This window comes from Salvia splendens, chromosome 13 (assembly GCF_004379255.2).
Source record: "Salvia splendens isolate huo1 chromosome 13, SspV2, whole genome shotgun sequence".
In the NCBI taxonomy this organism is placed as follows: domain Eukaryota; kingdom Viridiplantae; phylum Streptophyta; class Magnoliopsida; order Lamiales; family Lamiaceae; genus Salvia; species Salvia splendens.
Window position 1 is genome coordinate 24,457,134 of NC_056044.1, and position 24,106 is coordinate 24,481,239.

At 37.9% G+C, this 24,106-nt stretch overlaps 3 protein-coding genes and 1 pseudogene across 5 annotated transcripts; 2 read left to right on the forward strand and 2 right to left on the reverse strand.

The window, feature by feature from the left end:
• The first annotated feature begins 91 nt into the window (after nucleotides 1-91).
• On the forward strand, nucleotides 92-5,000 carry LOC121760757 (nuclear pore complex protein DDB_G0274915-like). The gene is made up of 8 exons (XM_042156382.1): nucleotides 92-242; nucleotides 702-863; nucleotides 949-1,218; nucleotides 1,664-1,698; nucleotides 1,787-1,912; nucleotides 2,420-2,699; nucleotides 2,778-3,454; nucleotides 3,611-5,000. Exons 1-8 carry the CDS (start codon nucleotides 167-169, stop codon nucleotides 4,520-4,522), a joined length of 2,538 nt encoding a protein of 845 aa, XP_042012316.1. The 5' UTR covers nucleotides 92-166; the 3' UTR covers nucleotides 4,523-5,000.
• A 685-nt stretch (nucleotides 5,001-5,685) lies between these two features.
• LOC121760023 (40S ribosomal protein S23) lies at nucleotides 5,686-7,315 on the reverse strand. Its single transcript, XM_042155621.1, has 4 exons — nucleotides 7,178-7,315; nucleotides 6,298-6,453; nucleotides 6,072-6,198; nucleotides 5,686-5,973 (listed from the first exon to the last, which is right to left on the reverse strand). The coding sequence occupies exons 1-4, from the start codon at nucleotides 7,180-7,182 to the stop codon at nucleotides 5,833-5,835; spliced, it is 429 nt and encodes a 142-aa protein (XP_042011555.1). The 5' UTR covers nucleotides 7,183-7,315; the 3' UTR covers nucleotides 5,686-5,832.
• A 654-nt stretch (nucleotides 7,316-7,969) lies between these two features.
• Nucleotides 7,970-13,247, reverse strand: LOC121761214 (interactor of constitutive active ROPs 2, chloroplastic-like). 3 transcript variants are annotated; one of them, XM_042156830.1, is made up of 5 exons: nucleotides 10,962-10,998; nucleotides 10,796-10,857; nucleotides 10,623-10,709; nucleotides 10,207-10,378; nucleotides 7,970-9,908 (listed from the first exon to the last, which is right to left on the reverse strand). In XM_042156830.1, exons 3-5 carry the CDS (start codon nucleotides 10,640-10,642, stop codon nucleotides 8,286-8,288), a joined length of 1,815 nt encoding a protein of 604 aa, XP_042012764.1. In that variant the 5' UTR covers nucleotides 10,643-10,709; nucleotides 10,796-10,857; nucleotides 10,962-10,998; the 3' UTR covers nucleotides 7,970-8,285. The 3 variants fall into 3 exon arrangements, with proteins under 3 accessions (XP_042012764.1, XP_042012765.1, XP_042012763.1); XM_042156831.1 differs by lacking the exons at nucleotides 10,796-10,857; nucleotides 10,962-10,998 and adding an exon at nucleotides 13,030-13,247 and having other exon boundaries at nucleotides 10,623-10,702; XM_042156829.1 differs by lacking the exons at nucleotides 10,796-10,857; nucleotides 10,962-10,998 and adding an exon at nucleotides 13,030-13,247.
• A 4,178-nt stretch (nucleotides 13,248-17,425) lies between these two features.
• Nucleotides 17,426-23,240, forward strand: LOC121760758 (annotated as a pseudogene).
• Nucleotides 23,241-24,106: the final 866 nt, after the last annotated feature.

Sequence of the window (24,106 nt, forward strand, 5' to 3'; positions counted from 1 at the left end):
AAATTTGAATTTTTAGAACGTTACCATATATCCCACCACTTTCAAAAAGTAAAAATACTCCATTTCCTTTTGACATCCATCGTCTCTACCTCTGATTTCAATTTCAAATCCAAGGTCTCTACTCGCGGAGCATATTGGAGTCTGGTTCTTCGATTAATCGGAAAAAATGGAGATCGGGGGGTGTCAGGAGATTGATCTTCAACTTGAAGCCGACGATCTCATTGGAAATTTTCAGTTCCCAGGTTTCTGTCTTTAATTTTGTGGTTCTGTTTTGTTTACATGATATCAATTCACGGTGGTAGGGGGATTTATTGGTGATTAGCTTAATATTCTTATATTCAGATTGTAATCCATTGTGTGTAAGAAGTTATAATTTCGAGCTGCTGGAGCTGTGATAGTGTTAGTTTCCGTACTCATTTTTTTGATTTGGGGATTCAGTAGACTTGAATTTCACTAATGATTTGCCGATCAATACTTCATTTGCGTGATTGATTGGTCTTTAATTCAAATGAAAGACCTCATTATATATGCCAGTGCTCATTTTGCTGGCAATGATTTGTCTGCTATAGTGTCTAAATCTGTTTCTTATTCTCTTAGATCGTGTGTTTTTGTAATCTTTTGTTAGCTATGATTTGTGTGTACTTTTCTTTCTTTGATATGTTTGTTATACTAACTTATAAGTTTAATTTGAAATACTGCAGAAACGTTGGATGCTAATAAAGAAGTTAATAGTGTTGGCATTGATGTGAATGGTCGCTTGCCCGAACTGCATGAATCGACAGAACCTGAAAGAAACCAGAGAAATGGAAGGCATAACTTGCGGAAAAGCCTAGCCTGGGACCCTGCCTTCTCCACCAATGAGGGTAATCTTTCTATATTCCTGCATTCGAATCAATAGAATTCAATATATTAGAACTCGGTTGATAAAATAGTTTTCTGAACTTTCAGGAGTACTAGACCCAGAAGAAATGTCAAGCATGATTACCAAATCAGATAAAAATGAAAAGCATATATTACCAGGGATTCAAGAAGAACTGACAGGGTCAACTGAGTCTATCTCTACTCTTCGAAGTGATAGTTTGATTCTAGAAAGCAATGATGATGACTTGTTTTTGGACATTAGAGCTTCCATCCAAAGATCCAGTAAGAAAGCACCCAACTTGATCAATTCAAGCAGTAAGATAGCAGCTATGGTGCTAAATGGCCCGGCCATTTCATGTGAGCAAGATATTTTTATTTGAGATATTCAGTTTTTTTCAATGAGGGTGGTTATGTGCAGCTTGATTAGTGATGAAGTATTTCCATTCCATGTAAATTGCTAATACTTACAATTGATTTAAATTGGTTTGAAGATGCCACTAATGAATCACAGACATCCATTGAGGGAAACGTGAAGTTAGTACCTTAACTCTGTCCTGTAGGCTAGAGAATCATGAATTTCATATGCTTGTGTGGTTTTAGATTCAGTCCATCCCTCAAGAAAATAGAGAAGAGGATTGGATAGTAATTTCAGATAAATGATGAAGCACATGGTCCATTGCATCCTCAATAAAATATAGCTTGATTATGAGTTAGATAATTTGTCGTTTGAGTAACTTGTTCATGTATTGGGCATTTTGGCTCCAGATTCTGTAAATAGAACTAATATTTTGTTCAATTGCAGCTCCAAAGAAGGAAGATGTTGTTTCTAAAAATAAGGTAAACTTGGTTACTGTGAAGTTACCAGTGGCAAAAGTATCTTGATTGTTTTAACTTTTAACCTGGTGGCTCTACTTCAAATGTGCAGTGCCAAAAACCAGGTGTGAAGAAAACTACTGGCCTGCAGACTGTCCGGATGTCAAAATCTCAGCTAAAACCAATTGGGAAGTTAGCATCAGGAAGATCAATCAAGCCGGATTCTGTTCAATCACAGGTGACATTGCCATGCTATTGCATATTTGCGGAAAATTCTACTATTTTGAAGCCACTTCTATGTTTATATTTGAAAAAAGGAATTTTAATTGGCCTTTATTTCCATTACATCATGACACTTAAATGCTGTATATTGCTCACATAAACTCAGTGGTTATTTTTACCATGTTGTGTTGTTTCTATTCAGATCAATAGAACTCCTTCTGTAACTGTTTGTTGATATCCATTTAGTCTATTTCCATTGCTGTTATGAATGTGTATATTCTTACAAAATTATATACTTCCATGACATCCTTACATATTTCAACTTACAACGAATATTTTGTAAATATTCTGCTATCTATAGGTCTTATTTAGTCAATATAAGGTATATCCCCTTTTGTATCTATGTTTTGTTTTCCGAAGTTGTAATAATTTTTACTTTTTTTTTCCAATCTAATCAGCTACTTTTACACGTATCATTCATATTGTATAACTGAAATGATTGACACAAACCATATCTGCTTAGGCTGGATCTATTGGTAAAAGTGGAGAGACGAATTCAGTTGTTTCCAAACCACTCAAAACCATTAGCAGCTATGTTCCCTCTTCAACTGCAGCAAAGCGGGAGTCTCTTGGAATCGGTCGTCTCAAACCTGAATGTGGTAGCTCTAAAAGTGGAGAGACGAATTCAGTTGTTCCCAAACGACTCAAAACTGTTAGCAGCTATGTTCCCTCCTCAACCGCAGCAAAGCGGGAGTTTCTTGGAATTGGTCGTCTCAAACCTGAATGTGGTAGCTCTAAACAAGGTGACAAAAGGTCAACTATTAAGAACATTATCTTATGATTACAAAGCATTTCCTGATTGTGCTATTGTTAACTTCTAGAATCTGTCTCTGGAAAAGTGACTCAGCTACACAAAGTGTCTGCATTAGGTGGTTCCAAAAAGGTGCTGTCAAAGCCTGCTGTATCACCAAAGTTTTCTTCAGTGCGCTCTTCAACTACAAGTAATATGCCTTCGACAAGGTCCTCTACTTCAAGCGACAACTCTATTAGCACATCCTCTGGGAATGCTGCTAAGCCTACACTTAAGGCTGCAAGAAGAAATCTAGGCAAAAGCAGCACCAATAGTCCTGGCCACTCTGGCTCCATCCCTAGAACTCCATCAAGAGCTCTACCAAAGAACAAACTGCCAGCCTCTAATCTTTCGGCTTATCTCAAGTCTACAAAGCTCTCCACAAGTGTCTCACCAGCCAGTTCAATTAGTGAATGGTCTTCAATGTCATCCCTACGATCTAGTTACTCAAGGAGCAGCATAGATACCAGTTCTTGTAGGTCAGTGGATGGTGAAAACATGCGTTCGGATCCAAGGTGTAAGGTAGCTGGTCAAATGGCTGAAAGAAAAGGAAACCATGGAGCAATTTCATCAAGCAACACTCCTAAAAAATCCACATCAACATCTGGTATCCTTCAGGCTCCTATGAAACCATCTGATACCCTTCAGGCTCCTACGAAATTATCAGGATTACGATTGCCATCACCCAAAATTGGCTTTTTTGATGGGGTTAGTAATTGCCTCTTAAACATTTCTTAACATTAATGACCTCTAGTTGCTGCTTATGTCATGTAATTTGCTTACAATTGTTTCCTATTAGAGCACTTCAAAATTTTCTTTTTTCGGTTCAGTTTCTTATCTATTTGCTATGTCTTTCATCTGCAGTCATCGTCTCGTACTCCTGGTAGACATAACCGCTCTCCCTCTGTCTTGTACCCTGTGATTCCCAAGAATGCACCAACTGCATCCACTCCAACTCGAAGCTCAAATGGAAAACTGAAGAGTTCAAACATACCAATGGCTAGAATGTCAAATTCTTTGACAAGCATAAAGTCTCCAAAGGCTGTATCTGTTGCCTCCTCACAAGAAAAGTCATGTGCATTCGTAAAACCATATAGTGTTTCAACGGGTGTAACTGATACTTCTAGCTTGTCTGATGGGGTGAAAGTCATGCGCACTGCTGATGACACTGACAACTTAGGGGATTTGAGTTTGCCTAAAAACATGACATTTGGGGATATCACTGCTGCTACAAGTGAAGGTAACAATGCTTATGCGTCAGAATATATCAGTCAAATTAGGGATAATCTGGTTATGAAGGACGAGCTTAAGAAGAACTTGGTTCCTACTCCTGAAGCAGTAAAGGAAGATGGAGATCCTGCTACCTATCCAGGGGATGGGTTAACAGGAGACAAGACAGGCACATGTGAAAAAAATCTGGAGCCAAATTCTCAGCTTCTTAGTGATATATCAGAATGTGCACTCTCTTCTACTGCAGCTACCTCTGAGGCTGCAGCTTGTGGATCACCTACTACTCCCAAGAATAGCGAATGTGTTGATAATCCAAAGGAGCTGGTTATTCCGGTTGCAGTTGCAGAAAATGTAGGCGTTGCATTGCCTTCTTCAGGCTCAGAAAATATTATTCAAACTAAGGATGGCCTGATCAATTGCGAGCTTAAGAAGAATTTGATTCCAACCTCTGGAGCAACAGAAAAGGAAATGTTCCTACGAAATTTGAAGTGGGAGGAGGATCGACAGAAGACAAGCAAGGCATATATAACAAAAACCAGGAGCTGAATTGTCAACTTGTTAGTGATACATCAGAATGTGAACTGTCACCTACTGCAGATGAGGCTGCAGTACACAGAACCCCGTTTGCTCTAAAGAATCTCTCCAACTGTATAAAATGTGCTGGTAAGCCTACAGAGGCGGCTATCCAGATTGCAATAGCAGAGAATGTATTGCCTTGTTCTGAAGATAAAGAGAATAGCTAACCTACACTTCACATAAGCTGTCCTCAACTAATGTAGCTCAATCAGATTCAGCGAAGGTTGCTCATGAAGCCATATTGTTCGACATCTCCCTCAAGAAGAGCAGACGCAAATGGAAGGATATTGACACATTGTTCTATTTATGAGAAGCATTTGCTCAACATCTCATATTTTTCCTTTTTTCCTGTGTACTCGTAAGTCTTAGATACAAACTTGATGTTGTTTAAACATTGTATATACGATTTACAACACATAATCAATTTGGATGCAATTCCAACACAGCTGTTGGGGAGATTTGGTTGCGAATGTTTCATGGATTCTATGTTACTTTTGAAGTTTTGAATGCACTGATCTATTGTTCATAACACCGTCGTGTGTTTGTGCATGCACAAAATTCTCGGCTGTAAAGTTCCCACACTAGTTTAACGTGAGGTTTTTTAAACTTTTTTTACTTTCACTTGATTATTCAACCTTATATATATCTTTATATTTAGGCTATTCAGTTTACAAGATTATAACTCGAAATTAAATACGTAGTGTGTTTGATCCTAGATATATAATCAATGATAATTAGTCAAAGTCATCCCCTCTAACTAAAATATGTAGTGTATTTGTTTCATAAGATTGAATCTCACAACTTAATCCTTAAATATATAGTGCATTTGTTTCATAAGATTAATTCCCACAACTTAATCCTTGATATATAGTCAATGATAATTAGTCATAGTAGCAGCATTAAGGATGATAAAAGATGAGAGAAGAGCGCATTTTTATTGTCATTTTAAATCATAAAACTTGTAGAAACTGTAACAGAAAACTCATAAGCTTATTTTAAAGTAATTAAACTTGACACTGAAATGGAAAACTGGTCTGAATTATTTGAAAAATATTTCACAATCTAATGTCTAATTCCATTCACGGGAATTCGAAGAATTCTTTAGTATGTTAAAAAATATTTGAAACTAATAATACCCGATAAATTCACTGAGCACTTGTTCATTAACTATTACACATAACAAAAACAGAGGTTTTGACATTAATTAAAGAAAGAAGAACAAAAGGATGAGCAAAAACAAAGTTTCAGCCATGGATCAAAACTTAAGAAGCAAAATCGCTCTAAGACCTAGGCTTCTCTTTCTTCTCCTTGAAAAGGGCAAGGAGGGAAACACCTGATACTTTCACAACCTTAAATCTAACACCGGGAATATCTCCAACGGCATGACCCTTTCGTCCGAATCCGGCAATCAATACTTCATCCTGTAAGCAGAAAGGAAAAAAATGTTGCAAGTTTAGTTCAAGAATATGAAGAACAATGAGAATCCACAAAACTATAGTAACTGCCAATTGGAACCCACATTTTCTTCGATGTAGTTCAGGCAACCATCGTTAGGGACGAAAGCGGCAATCTTCTTTCCATTCTTAATGAGCTGAACTCTAGCACATTTACGGATGGCAGAGTTAGGCTGCTTAGCTTCAATGCCTCTGTAAACATGGATATAGATAAAGACATGTTATTTTCAATTCTTTTACAATAGTTTATATGTAGGATACACTTATTTGATTTCATATATGAAATCTCACATCTTCTCAAGCACAATGCCCTTAGCATGAGAGGATCCGGCAAATGGTTTTTTCCATTCATTTCCAAGGTGAGACTTCTTGTATGACTTGTCAGCCCACCGCTGGGTTCTGCGATGAGACTTGAGCTTGCGCCCAGCTCCCATTCCACGTGTCTTCCTGTAAAATGGTTACTAATCATGAGAACCACGTCGCAAAAAACAAATTCAATGGAAACCAATGTTCCCAAAATCAGTTAACTTGTGCTTAATAAAGGAGTAGTATTTAGTTGAGAATTGCTTTGGAGAAAAAGAGATATGATCCACAACGAAATAGTATGTCTAATTTGGCTAATCTTTAGAGAATGATCCTTTCTGTATCAAACTATGATCATTGTAAACATAAACCAGTCGATTTCAAGTGTGCTTGACTTGATACCAAATACTCTTACATCTGACGAAGATTGGTTCTGGACCAAAAGTTCCAATCTCACAATAATCCACATAGATAACTTGCCAATTCAAAGAGTTAACCAACTAGTATAACACAAAAGGAACCTAAGAAATCCTCTGATAACATACTCTTTTTCATTACGAGCTATGAATCAGATTTTACATCTAACACTAAAAGTTGGAGCTAACGAAATTAGACGCCAAGAAAATTTTATTGCAGATTTGAATGAACATCGGCATCAACCACAGTACCACACTCTATCCTTAAATCGATTCAACAAACAGTACTTAAATCATTGCAGACAAACCATAAATAGCCAAACTGAGCAAAAGCTGCTCCAAAGAGCGAAAAGCTAAATCAACAAATATTTCAGAAGAACACGGCTAAATAGAAGGAGAACCACAAAGGTAAATCAGCTACAAATTGACGAAGAAGATGAATTAACACATACCCCATTGTTGGTGAGTCGTGAAAACGTAGGAAGAGATAGTAGCGCCGGAGACGAGGAGTGTGAGCGAGTGGCGTAAAACCCTAGTTAGATGAGTCTATAAATATGGCTCACTTTTTATAAGCCCAATATAAGGAGACTTTTTTGTTGGGCCTTATTACAATTGGGATTTTGGCAAACGTTTAGATTTTTTATTACTTTTATTGTAGATTTTACTCGAAATTTATATTTGACTCGATTTTTTTGGTTTTCAGTTCAATTCAGTTTAAATTTTGGGGAATTTTTCGATTTTTGGATTTAGTTCCGATGTATAATAAAGTATATAATATACACCATTAGGATTATACCTAAAACAAACTCTTTTTGTATGGTTTATACAGATAAACGTTATTTCTATTTTATGAAAATTGTAATGTATTGGACTGATACGGTATATTTTTATGTTAATTTTAGAAAATTAATTTTCTAATTTTGGTTTTTTTGGTTATTTTTAGGATATATTTGTGCGATTTCAGTTAGGGTTCAGATTTTGTAGTTTTTATTCCAATTTTGCATATTTTTTAAATATATTTGTGTAGTTTTGATTTTTCAATTCAGATAGGTTTTTATAGTTAGAATTTCGACTTTTCGAGTAACTTCTCGGTTCGATTTTAATTTCCATAAAATTTTGATCTTTTGATTTGGTTTGGGCAAAATACTAAACCGGAAATTGAATACCCTCTCCTAGTTTCCTGTGTGCATTGGCCTTGAGATATTTCTCATTCATCACAAAATGCAAAATCAATATAAAAAGCATAACATTAGAAATGTAACTTGTATTTCAAAGATGAAGGGGTCTTAAACCAACTGATTACAAAATACAACAGCTCCAACACCTAACTAATAAACCATACAAAAAATGCAGGTTACTCAAAATGGGATGAGAGAGAGAGAGTTCATAACAGATGAGCATACCTATACAAGTTTACTGCTGGTAACTGTCTGCATTAGTTCTCCTGCAAATTTCAGACAAGAATAAACCTATAAAAAGTCACAAATGGATCTGATCAAGAACTGCATTCAATTATTTAGGACAATGAAATGAAACCATAAAGAGCTTTAGTTGTGTTGTCTACTTCTGCCCTTTCTTCAACAACACACCAATCTTCTTCAGCATGTTCCCATTTTTCTTCTTAGGGGACTCATCATCTGTATCTTCTGAGTAAGGCAGCCCTAACTTGCCACCAATTGTGTGGTAGTCCAAGGATCCTATCCTTTCGATGTACTTCCCACTGTTGTTGCCATTGGAGAGTATGGCAGCAGCTGCCTCAGCCGCCTTCCTCCACTGGTCTGACTGCACCTTCAACCTCCTTAACTCAGCCTCCATCTCAGAGTTTGCAGCCTGAGCAGCATCGAGCTCTTCAGTGACCCTCGTGGTTCTTCTGCAGCTTTTATCGGCTTCTTCAGTTAGGTGCCCGAGCTTCATCATGGCCTCTTGTTCAGCTGCTCTTGCTGCCTCTGTTGAAGCAAGGGCCCCGTCGTTTGCCTTGTTTTTCTCCACCTCCCTTTTCAAGATCTCGGATTTGAGCATCTTGTTTTCTTCAGTGATGCTTTGGAGCTGTGTCTCCATCTCTGACAAGCTTGCTTTCAGATCTTCTAGGCCGGATTCTGACTTGTTTAACTCGATTCCTACATTCTTTTCGTTCACATCAAGATTCAGCGAGTTGTTGTCCAATGGAACACTTTGCAATGCCTGTTCCTTTTCAATCAGTTTTTCCTTTAGCTCTTCAATATCAACTTGGGATTCTTTCAACTTTTCCACCAATTCGGATTCTTTCTTCAGCGATTCTGATTTCGAGTGCTTCACTAGCTCGTACGCATCTCTAATCTGCAACGTGCTCTGAAGGTACTGATCTTGATATCTTTTTTCAGCTGCTTCAAGGGCATCCCTCAACTCAGCTGATTCGCGTTTCAGACTATCAACCTCGTGCTCCAACATCTCTGCCTGCTCATGTTTATCCCCACACAAGGACTTAGCATCACTTTCACTTTTAGCAAGATCAGCGCGGAGTTTGCTGGCAAGTTCCTCAAGTGTATTTGCTTTGTTCTTCGACTGATCTAGCTCAGCCAGCAACGAGCTGTAGGATTCCCTGACGTTGCCATGCTCCAACCGCAGAGCTTCCTCTGTAGTCTTGACAACTTCCAGCAGCATTTGAGCTTTGCCAACTTCCTCCATGGCCTGAGCTTCCGATTCTCTGCTATCATTCAACTGGTTCTTGAGATTCTTGACCAACTCGAGAGTTTCCGTAAGCTCGATTCTCAGGCTCTGAATCTCAGCATGAGCGGAGTCAGCATGCCTAGCATGAGAAGTTTGAGACTCAGTAACCCGATCTAATTGTAGCTTAAGCTTCTGAATCTCGTTCAGTGCAGAAGCCAAAGCAGCAGAGTCCATCGAGTGCTGCTTCTGAACAGCCTCCAGTTCTGACTGCCAAACTCTGTCTCGGTCTTGAGAAACTTTACGTAGCTCTTGCAGTCGGGCTTCCTCAGAGTCGGAGAGTTCCTTCAGTTGGTTCTGAGTTTCTTCGAGTTTAGCTGACATAGCTGCAAGCTGCTTCTTAGCTTCCTCCGCCTCCTGCTGAGCCTTCCTCTTCCATGACTCGGAAGAGCTCAGCTGCTCCTTCGCCTTCTTCAGCTCATCCTGCAGCTGTGCCAGCTGAGGCTCCAATTCAGACACTCTGCTCGGTGCTCTCTTTTTCTAAGACGCGACAAAAATGGATCATAAGTAACATTAAGAAAAGGACAACAATAGATCTATGTCAATAGTTTATGCAAAAGGATGTAAAGGTCAGCTAGCATGTAATGACAAAGGTTGCAACTAACTGCACCTAAAGATATCATTACAATCATCAGTGGCTGATTACCACTCACCAGCAAAGATAATTAGATAAATAAAGGCATATTACTACTTGCAGATTAAAATCTAAATACTTGCATCTTTTCATCAATCTTAACATGTCCTTCAATGAAATTTGATTCTCCATTCGACATGTTACCTCTATTGCTGGGCTTCGTGGAGATCGGCCAACAACTTTAGGACTTTTATCCTTAGGTGTTTTGTTTTTTGGAGAGGAAAACGAATCGGGATCTGATCCCGAAGTTTTGAGCTTCCGGGCTGTACGAGGCATGGCAGGAGAAGGTTTTGGAGTGACATCGAGAGAACCAGGTCTGCACTCAAACAGCACAACAATACCATCAAAGATGATGCTCTCAAATATAAGAATCAACCTCATCAAGCACAAGACGAACCACAGTTCATTACAAAACATGCAAAATGAGAAGAATATTAAAATCTACAGCAATGCTTTCACCACATCATATCCAACTTCATTGATGGATACTTGTGTCTAATAGTGCAAGCATCGAACGATGAAACTAGCGAAAAAGCATTCATAACATAGGATTCAATTACCTTGATTTAGTGGTCTGCATATTGTATTATCTCAGCAGCGAAGAAGACAAAGCTAACTAAGGCTTGCCTGACTCAAGACTCTGCAATCTTTTTCAGAAAATGCAAATATGTAAGGATATATAAAAATCAGAAAATGCAGCCATTAGTAGTCTATTTTGAGTGAATTGGCCAACCAAAATACGGAAGAGAGAAGCAATACTATCCCTTCAAAGGAAAACCATAGAAACAACCTCCACTCCCACCAACCATACCCAAAATAAAAGGGGAAAAAAGTGTGAAATTAGTCAAAAAGCAAAGAGACAACTGAAGTAACAGTCAGATCAAATATAAGATACCAACATCAAAGGCCAGTCTATCACTTTCCAAATTTCTTCCTTTATTTTCACTCCAGATGTTGAGGGCATTAGCAATGGGCGCCTTATGGCGCGCCACGTCAGCAGTTTTATCCTCCTACCTCCCCACCTGCAGTGGGGCGCCCTAAGGCGTGCCACGTCATCATTTTTTTAATATTTACAAAATCCATACGAATTTTAAAAAAAATAATACATTAAAATACGAATTTCAAAAACTTCATTTCATTTAATAAAAATTAATACATTATGCGAATTAAAAAAAACGCAAACTCAGCGACGGCGGTTACGAGCCCACACTTCTTCAATCATGTCGCTCATGAGCTGCGCATGCTCTTGTTGTTTGCGCATTGAGGCCTGTCTAGATAGAACCTCTTCGAAGCCCAACGGTAACCCTCTATCAGGTGTGTCGGTCGATGTGCCGGAAGAGCTAGATGCACGGTCGTCTTCATTCCAGTCGGTGATGCTTCCGCCTTCACTCTCGACTATCATGTTGTGCATGATTATGCACGCATATATGACATCGGCGATGACTTCCTTGTACCAGAAACGAACCGTCCCTTTCACAATTGTCCACCGTGATTGGAGCACCCCAAATGCCCGCTCGACATCCTTCCGCGCCGCCTCCTGCTTTTGCGTAAATAAAACCCTCTTCTCACCAATTGGGCAGCTGACCGTCCTTAGGAAAACTGGCCACCGTAGGTAGATGTCATCGGCCAAGTAGTACCCTATATGGTATTGGCGTCTGTTGGCAGTGAACTCGATGGCCGGGCCGTTGCCGTTACATTGGTCGGTGAAGAGGATGGACGAGTTGAGGACGTTGATGTCGTTGTTCGACCCGGCTACGCCGAAGTAAGCATGTCAGATCCAGAGCCGATGGTCAGCGACGGCTTCGAGGATCATCATCGGGTGGCTGCCCTTGTATCCACTTGTGAATTGACCTCTCCACGCCGTCGGACAATTCTTCCACTCCCAGTGCATACAGTCGATGCTCCCGAGCATCCCGGGAAACCCGTGCGCCCTCTCGTGCATCTGCATCAGACCCTGGCAATCAGTGGCTGTCGGCTTGCGCAAATATGTGTCGCCATAGGCCTCTACTATCCCCCGACAAAAGCTCTTCAGACACTCGCGGCCTGTAGTCAAAACCGCGTGCCATCGTCCGCGTCGATCGTCCGCGACCTCCACAATGGGGCGGACGATGACCATCGTCCGCAGCCATCGTCCGCGACAGCCGTAATGGGGCGGACGATGGCGCGGACGATGGTCATCGTTCGCGCTATCCTCCGCGACCGAAGTATAGGGCGCGACTATCGTCCGCGCCCTATGGCACGCACCTGCAATGGGTGCGGACGATGGATGGCGCGGACGATGCGCGCCGTAGGACGTGCCATCATCCGCCCATTGCGGATGCTCTGAACAGTTTAAGGATAAAAACTGATAACAAAGTAACCCAAAATTCAGTAAAGTTACTATAAACCTACAGATTGTGAGGCAGATAAAATGTGATGCATATAAATTAAATTGCTTTATGATAAAGAGCAAGCAATTATTACAATTTTATTTTTATTGCTAAATGGAAAAGAAAATTACCACGAAAGCATAATACCATACACCTCATTAGAGGGGAGAAAGAGTTCCTAAAATGGTATAGCGCGCTATCATCAATGAGGTACTAAGTTGGCACATAGTATCAAGCATTTAATTCCAACTGTTTAGATCTGCCCAAGCAAATTTTTACAGCCCAAAAAAAATACTAAACGAAATGAAAAATCACGATCTACCCCACACACAATCCAACAACGTTTATGCTAAAAAAACTCAAGTTGAATCCAGCAACGTTTGTTTGAATGCTTCAGCACCAACTCACGCAACTAATTCTCCTCCCATTACGAAAAAAAATGAAAATTATTGCACAAGAACACAAAGATATATAGTACATTTCTGGCAAATAAAAATGGTGTCTTGGAATAGAAATAGTTGTGTGGAAAAACAAGTGTTGGAAACAATAAAAAGAAGGAAAAGTTTTGGCATTGTAGAATGCAAGGCGGCGGACTTACGAGTTGGAAGTTTGAAGTCTCTGTGTAGAGTTGGTGTGGAGCACAAGTTCCGAGAAAAATGGTGAAAGGAAAAAGAGAGAAAAAACCTACAGTGAAGAGCTCGAGAGAGAAAGTTGGGTTCATTTACAATGTGTTCAATCAGTGCAGCCAGCCGTGATGCTGTTCCCAAGTCTCTCTCTCTCTCCTGGTTTGTTCTGTTTGAGTGAGAAATTGCTGGTTTGGTTTCCGAATTTTATGCTTTAATAAAATGACAAGTATATTTCGACGTGAATGCATATTTCAGTACTTGTTTTATTATAATCATATTTAGGTACTTGGTCCTATTATAAAGATTATATAATGAGATTGGTTATAAATGTTGCTACTTACCACGGTACAAATCACGATAACTAATTAGTAAAGGGTTGTACGAAATTTTAAAAAAAAATCATTGTTTCGGAGTAAATTACCTTCATTGAGGATTTGACAATATAACAGTACAATATTGTTATACTACTACTCCCGGTGTCACATGTTAATTGACACTTGGCCGGTGATTTAAAGTAGGTTCTATTTTTATATACTCTCTTTCTCTCAATTAAGTTGAGTCACTTTTTTTTTGCATTCATTTTTAAACAAATATAATAAATAGTTAAATTAGATATATAATAAATTAAAATTGAGAATAGTGTAGTTAAGACATTTCTCTACATTATTCTCGCTTTTAATTTACTATACATCTACTTTAACTATTTATTACGATTTTTCCAAAACGAGTACAAAAAAAGTGATTCAACTTAGACCATGGATGTGGCTCAGGCCCACTTTTATTAATTTTTTACTTCATGCTCTTTCCCAAGAGCACAACACTCACATCTATACTCTTCCGCAAAGACATGCTCAAGGGTCTCACTATTCCATTATTCAATTTAAATACTTCCATTACTAAAAAAACATTTATACAATATAAAAATACATTAAAATATAAAAATTACATAATAAAATCATATAAAATAAGAATTACAAACTTAAAATCCTAAAAAATAAAAATTACATAATTAAAATCCTGAAAAATAAAAATACATAATTAAAATCCTACAAATTAAAAATTACATAATTAAAGGCTAAAAAATACCCTCGTGGAAGACTAGTCCTCTGGCCCTATCCCCAATATTTTTCGGAAACCCCGTATCATTGCCAAATGTGAATCAAGTTGCTCGGGAGTCATCCGAGACCTATCGGCCAAATTGAGTTGAGCCAAAAGGGTCCACAACGAGTTGGTGGGGGGTTGAGGTGGCACAAAGGGAGCGGGGGCGGATGGAGTAAATTGTCACATGTTGAATCTCGCTATAATCCTTATAAAATTATCTTTAGTTTGATATATGTTATGCGGAAAAAATTTTAAATCGAGATAGTTATATGCACTTAAAGTTTTGGGATATTTTTCAAAATTTAGTTACAAATAATTTGTTGTAAATTGACCTTAATACCCTTATTGACGTTTTTTGTTGATCGTATTGACATTCTGGGGCTGATGATCCTGACCCTTGATTTGAATATCTAATGGATATTATTTAATTGTAGATAGCAATTAAGTATTGAGTTAGCAATATAACACTCCCCTATCGCGGGGGCGGATGGAGTCGCGGCGCGATGGCGGTTGGCCGTCGCCTTCTTCCTTCCTTGCGGCCGGCGTTGGGAACTGCTCGGGCCGGCCTCGGGGCTACCCAAGTTAGTTCCGGCAAGCTGGCTAGCCACCTCATCCTCACCGGCGTCGGATAGGGATACCGACCTCGACCGTTTGCTGTAGGAGTTGGAGGAGGATGATACGTCTCTCTTATACTTCGGATGATGGCGCGCTTCCTGCCAAACACTGAGGTACTTGAACGGTTTGTAATGTTGGGATTGGTAGGTCGCCAACGCGGCACTGATGATGTCGAGCTCGCTCCTGCCGCTCCCCCCGACCTCTCTTCCTGTAGGTAATACTCCTGGAACTTTTGGATTTCTTTTGTTGGCTCTGAAGATGGCATTGCGCACCATACTCTCATTGCGCTCGATGGTTCCATCCGGGCGGTTTTCATTGTACCGGCGAGAGACGCGCCACCAAAACCTATCCCCGCTTTGGTTCGTGACAACCTCCGGATCTTCGGAGATAATCAAATAGGCTTTGAATAACTGATCCATCTCCGCCGGAGTGTACGGGGTGCGGACACTACGAGGAGTAGGAGGAGTTTGAGAGTCGTCGCTCCCTCCCGATCCGGGTTCGGGTGCTTACCCGTATCGCCCATCGGGGGCATCTTGGTCGTCCACCGGGTAAGGCCGGTAGCCACCCGGAACTTGAGAACCTTGGGTTTGAGGAGGGGCCGAGAATTGCGTTTCCGGACTAGGGAATGGTTGTGAGCCGAACCATTCGTGGTTCCAACCACGGGAGTCGAAGGGGTGATCGTCGGAGCCGGACATTTTTTTTGTAAGAGTGAAAGATTGAGAATTGATGAGAGAATTTAGATGAGAATTGTGTAGTGTGGTGGGAAATTTTTTGTGTGGAAGTGAGGGTATTTATAGATGAAAATGTGAATTTTGGGGAAAAAAATTTAAAAAATATATTAAAAGTGGGGAGAAAACGGATATAATTTATTGGGAAGTGGGAAAATATTTTTTTTATTTAAAAATGATTTTTTAAATTAAATTCGAATTAAAAAAATTTGAAAATGCCAACGGCTATGCCGTTGGCCAATCCCGTCGCGCCACGTCAGCCTGCTCAGTGGCACGGACGTGCTCGATGCATCGAGCAGCGCCGTGCCAGCAGTAAGAGCGCAGCGATGGACAACGCGTTGTCGTGCCAGCGGCACGGATGACGTCCATCCCAGCGATCACCGCTGCGGATGCTCTTAGTTGGGACGGAGGGAGTATTAATTTTATAATAAAAATATGATTGGATTGAGTCAGTGGAATATGTTATGTCAAATAACAATAAAGTAGTTATAATCAACCTTTTAAAAATATCTCAAAAGTTTAAATGCATATAACTATCTCAATTTAAATTATTTTTTCACATAATATATATCAAATTAAAGATAATTTTATAATGATTCTAACGAGATCTCACTTGCATATGTTTCGATGTCAAAATTTAAAAAAAATTATTGAGTTTTCATATTTTTATAGTGACAGATTAATGTAAACATAGCTAATAAAATATGTAAAAATAATACATATTAAATGTCAATTCAAAATTATGTTGACATATTTCAAGCATCACATTGGTATGTTCAATACACTATATTGATATTTTGATCTAAAACCCTAAATGTAATAGTCTTTTATTTTTTTTTAAATTTAAATAATGTTAAAACAAAATTACACATGTCAATTTATACACTATTAGATTTCTAAAATCCTTTGATCTAAAATTAGTTGTAGTTTGCAATTAAGAGGTGAGTTAGCAATTAAGAGGTGAGTTAGCAATTAAGAGGTGAGTTAGCAATTGATCACACCCCATTGAACATGATTATAAAAAAATAATGTACATATATCGCGGATAGGGGAGTGATAAATTGCTAACTCATCATTTAATTGGTAATTACAACTAATTTAAGACCATAGGATTTTAGAAATCTTGTGGTCTACAATTTGCCATGTGTAATTTCGTTTTTCATTTATTAATATTAAAAAGATAATAGCAACTATCAAATTTAGGGTTTAGAAACACAATGTCAATACAGTGTATGAAATACATCAACACAAAGACATGACAATGTTAATACAATTTCATATTGACATTGTACAAGTATTGTATTGATATATTATGTGTCGTGTATTGATATAAAGCTGTTAACAAAATTTATGAATATTTATGAAAATTTTATCAAATTTTGACATCGAAACATATGCATGTTGAATCTCGCTAGAATCCTTATAAAATTATCTTTAGTTTGATATATGTTATGCGGAAAAAAATTTAAATCGAGATAGTTATATGCATTTAAAGTTTTGGGATATTTTTCAAAAGTTAGTTACAAATAATTTGTTGTAAATTGACCTTAATACCCTTATTGACGTTTTTTTATCGTATTGACATTCTGGGGCTGATTATCCTGACCCTTGATTTGAATATCTAATGGATATTATTTAATTGTAGATAGCAATTAAGTATTGAGTTAGCAATATAACACTCCCCTATCGTGGATATATATACACACACACACACACACACGCATATATATATATATATATATACATATACAGATGTATTCATTTTCTTTTTGTATCTTTTGTTCTATTGTTCTTTTTAATCCTAGCCTCACGATTTGAAAATCCGATAGCCCAAAATCAAGCTGATTTTGATTATTAAAATTATTAAATTAATAGGAAAAGGTCATTTTTGGTATAGGATTAAGATTCACTTGTGGTAGTTTCCATGATTTCCCCCCTTAATCATCAGCCAAGATACGTTTTTCACATTGAATACGTCTGCAATTTATATTTTCTCGTCTCATCCCAATTTTTCGACGCCGTCCTCAATTTTATACGGACCCACGACATTAGATGCGGCGAGCCTATGTTTATCGGATTGATTAGGTATTACGGGAAGGTCGATTTGATCGACAAAGCAGTCGAGGTTTTCTGCGAGATGGAAAAGTCGCATAACTGCGCGCACGACGCAATCGTTCAACACGATTTTGAATGTTTTGGTCAACGGCGGGCGGATTTCTGATGCGACCGAGTTGTTCGCGAAGGGGCCGAAGATGGGATTCAGGTTGAATTCGGTTTCTTATAATGTATTGATCAAAATGTGGTTGGGGAATAATGATTGGGAGAAGGCGATGAAGGTGTTTGATGAAATGCTTGGGAGAGAAGTGGAGCCTACAGTTGTGACTTACAATTCTCAAATTAGGTTCTTGTGCAAAAGGGGTGATGTGGATGAGGCGAAAACGTTGTTTGAGGATATGAGGGCGAAGGGAAGGCGAGGAAATGCAGTCACATACGTTGTACTGATGGAAGGTTTGTGCTCATTAGGTAGGTTCAACGACGCGAAGAAATTGATGTTTGATATGGAGTACCATGGATGCAAAGCCGAGCTTGTGAACTACGGCGTTTTGATGACTGATATTTGCAAAAAAGGATTCATTGATGAAGCTTGTATTCAGAACCATTACCAGAGTCCACGAGTTTCAGTCATTCAACTAGGGTTTAGATATCATCTCGGCTAGGGAGTAGTTTTTACCGATTTACATACTTTACATATATTACTCCACGAGTTTCAGTCATTCAACGAGGGTTTAGATATCATCTCGGATAGGGGAGTAGTTTTAACTTATTTACATAATGTACATATATTACTCAATAATGATTGTTTTAGTTTCTGTAATGTTTTAAGTCTAAAAAAAGTTGTCCAAATACACGGGCTGCAGTAATTAATCTGGGGTTGCACATGCATGGCGCGTAGGTATATTTTTTTAACTGATATACATAATGTACATATTGTACAGTATAATGGGTAGTTTAGTTTCTGTAATGCATTATTTGTGGTATGTAATGAACATTTATCCTGACCCGTTTAATTTAAGTTGTGTCGTGTTTCGATGTTTGGCGCACGTTTCTTGTTTTCCCTAAGGGTTTAGCAAGCCTAGTTGCTAGGGTGTAGTATGTTCTAAGGCTAAAAAACGTTGTCCAAATACACGAGCTGCAGTAAATGGTATGGGGTTGCACATGCATAACTGATATACATAATGTACATATTGTATAGTATAATGCGTAGTTTAGTTTCTATAATGCATTTTTTTTGTACGTAATGAACATTTATCCTTACCCGTTTAATTTAAGTTGTGCCGTGTTTCGATATTTGGCACACGTTTCTTGTTTTTCCTAAGGGTTTAGCAAGCCTAGAGGCTAGGGTGTAGTATGTTCTAAGGCTAAAAAACGTTGTCCAAATACACGAGTTGCAGTAATTGGTCTGGGGTTGCACATGCATAGCGCGTAGGTATTTTTTTAACTGATATACATAATGTACATATTGTATAGTATAATGCGTAGTTTAGTTTCTGTAATGCATTATTTGTGATATGTAATGAACATTTATCCTGACCCGTTTAATTTAAGTTGTGTCGTGTTTCGATGTTTGGCGCGCGTTTCTTATTTTTCCTAAGGGTTTAGCAAGCCTAGGGGCTAGAGTGTAGTATGTTCTAAGTCTAAAAAAACGTTGTCCAAATACACGAGGTGCAGTAATTCATCTGGGGTTGCACATGTATAGCACGTTGGTATTTTTTTTAACTGATATACATAATGTACATATTGTATAGTATAATGCGTAGTTTAGTTTGTGTAATGCATTATTTGTGATATGTAATGAACATTTATCCTGACCCGTTTAATTTAAGTTGTGTCGTGTTTCGATGTTTGGTGCGCGTTTCTTATTTTCCCTAAGGGTTTAGCAAGCCTAGGGGCTAGGGTGTAGTATGTACATAATAATGCAAAATACTTGACAAACAATGCATCCCAGAACATAAATAATGTAAATTTTTAATTGACTGATGCGCACATTGATAATTAACTGAGTTAATTTCGAATGTAAAACAGAACTTAAAAAACTATAACCACACGGCTGATAATGACAAAAACAACAACTCACCCATAAACACAATAATTCTAATAATGCCTAATACATTGCAAATAATGACAACTACTTGATACTTAATACACAACCTCAATCAACTAATGCGCACACTCCTGATAATAACAAAAGCAGCAATTCACTCATATACACAATAATTATCGTAATGCATACTATATTGCAAATAATGACAACTGCTTCATACCTAATGCACAGCCTCAAACAAATAATGCACATACTATATTGCAGAATAATGGCAAATTCTTGATTCATAATGCATAGTCCCAAAATCAGTTTCTTATAGCAAAACGCACATAACAAGTTGTTAAAAATATACCACGCCACAAGGTGGCTGCGTTCACTTTCCATCATGTATCTACTAAAAAACGTACAGTTTAAATAATCACTCCAGCTATCAATTAACCCATCAACCTCCATCACCCAAGCCGAAACTCTCACTCACTCCAGCCCATAAATCATGACCCACTGCTCGAAGTTGAACTTGGCCAGTCTCCTCTCCAATACCTCGTGGCTTTAGATTGGTTTGTGCCACCTCTGGTGTTATGCGCACAAGTAAGGAGCGTCTTTGCAAACTTGATTCTAAGCATCTCTAAGCTTTTTGTCCCGTTTGGCTCAGCCTGCACTCCCAATCCTTCTCCTTCTCCCCGAAGTACGTCTCCATATGGCGCATGACGTACACCCCCGTCTCCATTGTTACGACGTTGTTCCTCCATGGCATTGTCACCACATAAAACATCAGACATTTATTATTAAAAACATAATAAAGCATGATATGAGCTTTATAATGCATAATACTAATGACAACATGCACTTATTCATTAAAATAATGCGCACTTTGAATCTTCACTGAGTTGATTAACCCAAATACAAAATACCTCTCATAATGCATAATAGACTCTAAATAATGACAATTACATACTACATAATGCACTGCCTAAACGAAATAATGCACATATGTAATCTTCACTGAGTTGATTAACCCAAATACAAAATACTTCTCATAATGCATAATATACTGTAAATAATGACAATTACATACTACATAATGCACTGCCTAAACTAAATAATGCACATATGTAATCTTCACTGAGTCGATTAACCCATATACAAAATACCTCTCATAATGCATAATATACTCCAAATAATGACAATTACCTACTACATAATGCACTGCCTAAACCAAATAATGCACATATGTAATCTTCACTGAGTTGATTAACCCAAATACAAAATACCTCTCATAATGCATAATATACTCCAAATAATGACAATTACATACTACATAATGCACTGCATAAACCAAATACTGCACATATGTAATCTTCACTGAGTTGATTAACCCAAATACAAAATACCTCTCATAATGCATAATATACTCCAAATAATGACAATTACATACTACATAATGCACTGCCTAAACCAAATACTGCACATATGTAATCTTCACTGTGTTGATTAATCCATATACACAATACCTCTAATAATGCATAATATACTGAAGATAATGACAATTAACAGGTACATAATGCACTGCCTAAACTAAATAATGCACATACGTATCTTCCAATAACCACAAATTCCCACAACAGCAAAAGTACCGGGTACATAATGCAAAATACCTCTCATAATGCCTAATATACTCCAAATAATGACAATTACATACTACATAATGCACTGCCTAAACCAAATACTGCACATATGTAATCTTCAATGAGTTGATTAACCCAAATACAAAATACCTCTCATAATGCATAATATATACTCCAAATAATGACAATTACATACTACATAATGCACTGCATAAACCAAATATTGCACATATGTAATCTTCACTGTGTTGATTAACCCATATACACAATACCTCTAATAATGCATAATATACTGAAGATAATGACAATTAACAGGTACATAATGCACTGCCTAAACCAAATAATGCACGTACGTATCTTCCAATAACCACAAATTCCCACAATAGCAAAAGTACCGGGTACATAATGCAAAATATTAAACAAATAATGCATCCCAATACATCAATAATGTAAATTTTAGATTATCTAATGCGCACAAAACAGTCATGCAATTACCCTTCCAGCCATTAACCAGAAATGAAGATGAATGCACACTGCAAGCCTAACTGATGTCGAACACCTGAAGCAATTATACACTCATTTTATACACTCAATCAACTGACGCAATTATACACGCAGTTATACCTGCAGCTTGTGTAGGTTGAGAGCGCGACGGACGACCTCGTTTAGTCATTGTGAATCTGTCATAACAAAAAGAAATAAGATACCCGAATCCATCATTTTAAACCCAAAACAATGTCTGCGCTTCGGAGACAGAGAAAACCCTGACCAAAACAACTACTAATTTATGAATGTCGAAAGTCGCAAACTAGTCGATGTTCAAATCTTTGCTTTTCGTGTCTAAAAATTCATGAATTCGGCTTCTAGTCGGCCTTTTTCACACATACCTTGTTGACTTGGTGAATACGACAGCACCGGTGTTGGCGGTTTGGGTTCGATGTTTGCACTGGTGGAGGGTGGGTGACGAGATCTAGGAGAGTGATGTCAAATTTTTCGTCGACTTCCGACTGATAAAACGGCTACTGTGTGAAAAAAGGGGCGGCTAGGGTTTGCTGATTAATGGAAGATGGGGAGAGGGAAAGGCGGAAGAGTGGAGAGGAAGTTAGAGAGTGTTGAATGAGAGAGAATAAGTCGATGGAAGGGTTGAATTCGTTTATTTACTAAATTACCCTTATAATGCACAAAATCAGCCTTATAATGCAACGCGGGTTTAATTAACAAGCATCCATCCGGACCGTTGATGAATCAGATCTAACGTCCCATATTTAGAAGAATAAAGGATCTAAGGGATGAATAGGAGAATAAGGCTTCCATATATATATATATATATATATATATATACATATATATATATATAGTAGTGATCTATGACAAATACCCCTTAACCAAATAACTAGAGAACAAATCATAGCCACAAGATCAAGAAAATCAAGGGCTATTATTAATACATGTAATTTTTGAATTTAAGGAGAAATTAGTTCTCTCAATCACAAATTTACTCCACAATAACAAGGCGGGGGTATAATAGTCATTGCACAACCAAAATTAGATTACGTCAGCAAATTGAATTCATTTGAAAAAGAACATAGATTAGTCTTCTTTCTTCTCCTCTTCTCTGTTCTGGAAATTTACCAGAAATTAAGCTCAGTTGCTTGATTGAAACGAAATTTCTTTAGGATTTCATGAAATTGATGCGAAATAGCTCGCTCGAGCTGAAGGTATTTATGAAATTGGTGCGGAATTGCTGCAGGTGACGGTAGAGGAGGAAAACACGCTGGTGATAAAGAGCAACGGGAAGAGGAAGATAGAGGAAGGGAAGAAGGTTGCAAGTATATACGGCTGGAGAGGAGGCCGCCGCAGAAGCTTACTAGGAAGTTCCGGCTGCCGGATGGTTGGTACTGCTTCGGATTTTCTATTTTTTAACATTATTAGGTTCTTAGAAATTTAGGAAGATAGGGATGGGGTGATTTTATGGTAAATAGTTGAATTTGTATCTGTTCTGTGTAGTCTGACAATTGTCAATGGAAGGCTTCACTGCTTTTTAGTGTATTTGGCAGAACTGAAATTTTTGTAGATCTCTCTTTAGGAGTGTCTATTTGCAGAACATAACCTTTCCTTTGTTTATTTACCACAAGTAGATAATGGGGCTTGATTCCAGTTTTTCACGTACAAACCAAAAGAAAAAAAAAAGTAAAAGAAAGTAATGAAAATGGAAAAGCTCCAGCGATGTGGAATGTGGATGATGATGATTTGTTTGGAAAATCTGAATAACTGGGGGGATATTAAAGATTGATTTTACGGGCATGTCCACAAATCATGCAAATCTTGTAATTTACGAGCATGTCCGCAAATCATGCTAAGAGTGATGTGTTTTGTAAACAAGAGTGAAGTAAAATCATCCTAAGAGTGATGTGTTTTGTAAACAAGAGTGAAGTAAAATCATGCTAAGAGTGATGTGTTTTGTAAACAAGAGTGAAGTAAAATCATGCTAAGAGTGATGTGTTTTGTAAACAAGAGTGAAGTAAAATCATGCTAAGAGTGATGTGTTTTGTAAACAAGAGTGAAGTAAAATCATGCTAAGAGTGATGTGTTTTGTAAACAAGAGTGAAGTAAAATCATGCTAAGAGTGATGTGTTTTGTAAACAACAGTGAAGTAAAATCATGCTAAGAGTGATGTGTTTTGTAAACAAGAGTGAAGTAAAATCATAATAAGAGTGATGTGTTTTGTAAACAAGAGTGAAGTAAAATCATGCTAAGAGTGATGTGTTTTGTAAACAAGAGTGAAGTAAAAGCATACTAAGAGTGATGTGTTTTGTAAACAACAGTGAAGTAAAATCATGCTAGGAGTGATGTGTTTTGTAAACAACAGTGAAGTAAA

Bases quoted from the DNA above. Each gene is read 5' to 3' on its own strand.
- LOC121760023 (XM_042155621.1), bottom strand. The intron at 6,199-6,297 runs GTGAGATTTCAT...CCATGTTTACAG, and splicing joins GGCATTGTGCTTGAGAAGAT to AGGCATTGAAGCTAAGCAGC. The intron at 5,974-6,071 runs GTGGGTTCCAAT...TTCTGCTTACAG, and splicing joins TGAACTACATCGAAGAAAAT to GATGAAGTATTGATTGCCGG.
- LOC121761214 (XM_042156831.1), bottom strand. From the start codon at position 10,642: ATGCAGACCACTAAATCAAG. The intron at 10,379-10,622 runs GTAATTGAATCC...GTTTGAGTGCAG, and splicing joins ATGCAGACCACTAAATCAAG to ACCTGGTTCTCTCGATGTCA. The intron at 9,909-10,206 runs GTAACATGTCGA...GTCGCGTCTTAG, and splicing joins CACGAAGCCCAGCAATAGAG to AAAAAGAGAGCACCGAGCAG.
- LOC121760757 (XM_042156382.1), top strand. From the start codon at position 167: ATGGAGATCGGGGGGTGTCAGGAGATTGATCTTCAACTTGAAGCCGAC. The intron at 1,219-1,663 runs GTGAGCAAGATA...GTTCAATTGCAG, and splicing joins AAATGGCCCGGCCATTTCAT to CTCCAAAGAAGGAAGATGTT. The intron at 3,455-3,610 runs GTTAGTAATTGC...TTTCATCTGCAG, and splicing joins AAATTGGCTTTTTTGATGGG to TCATCGTCTCGTACTCCTGG.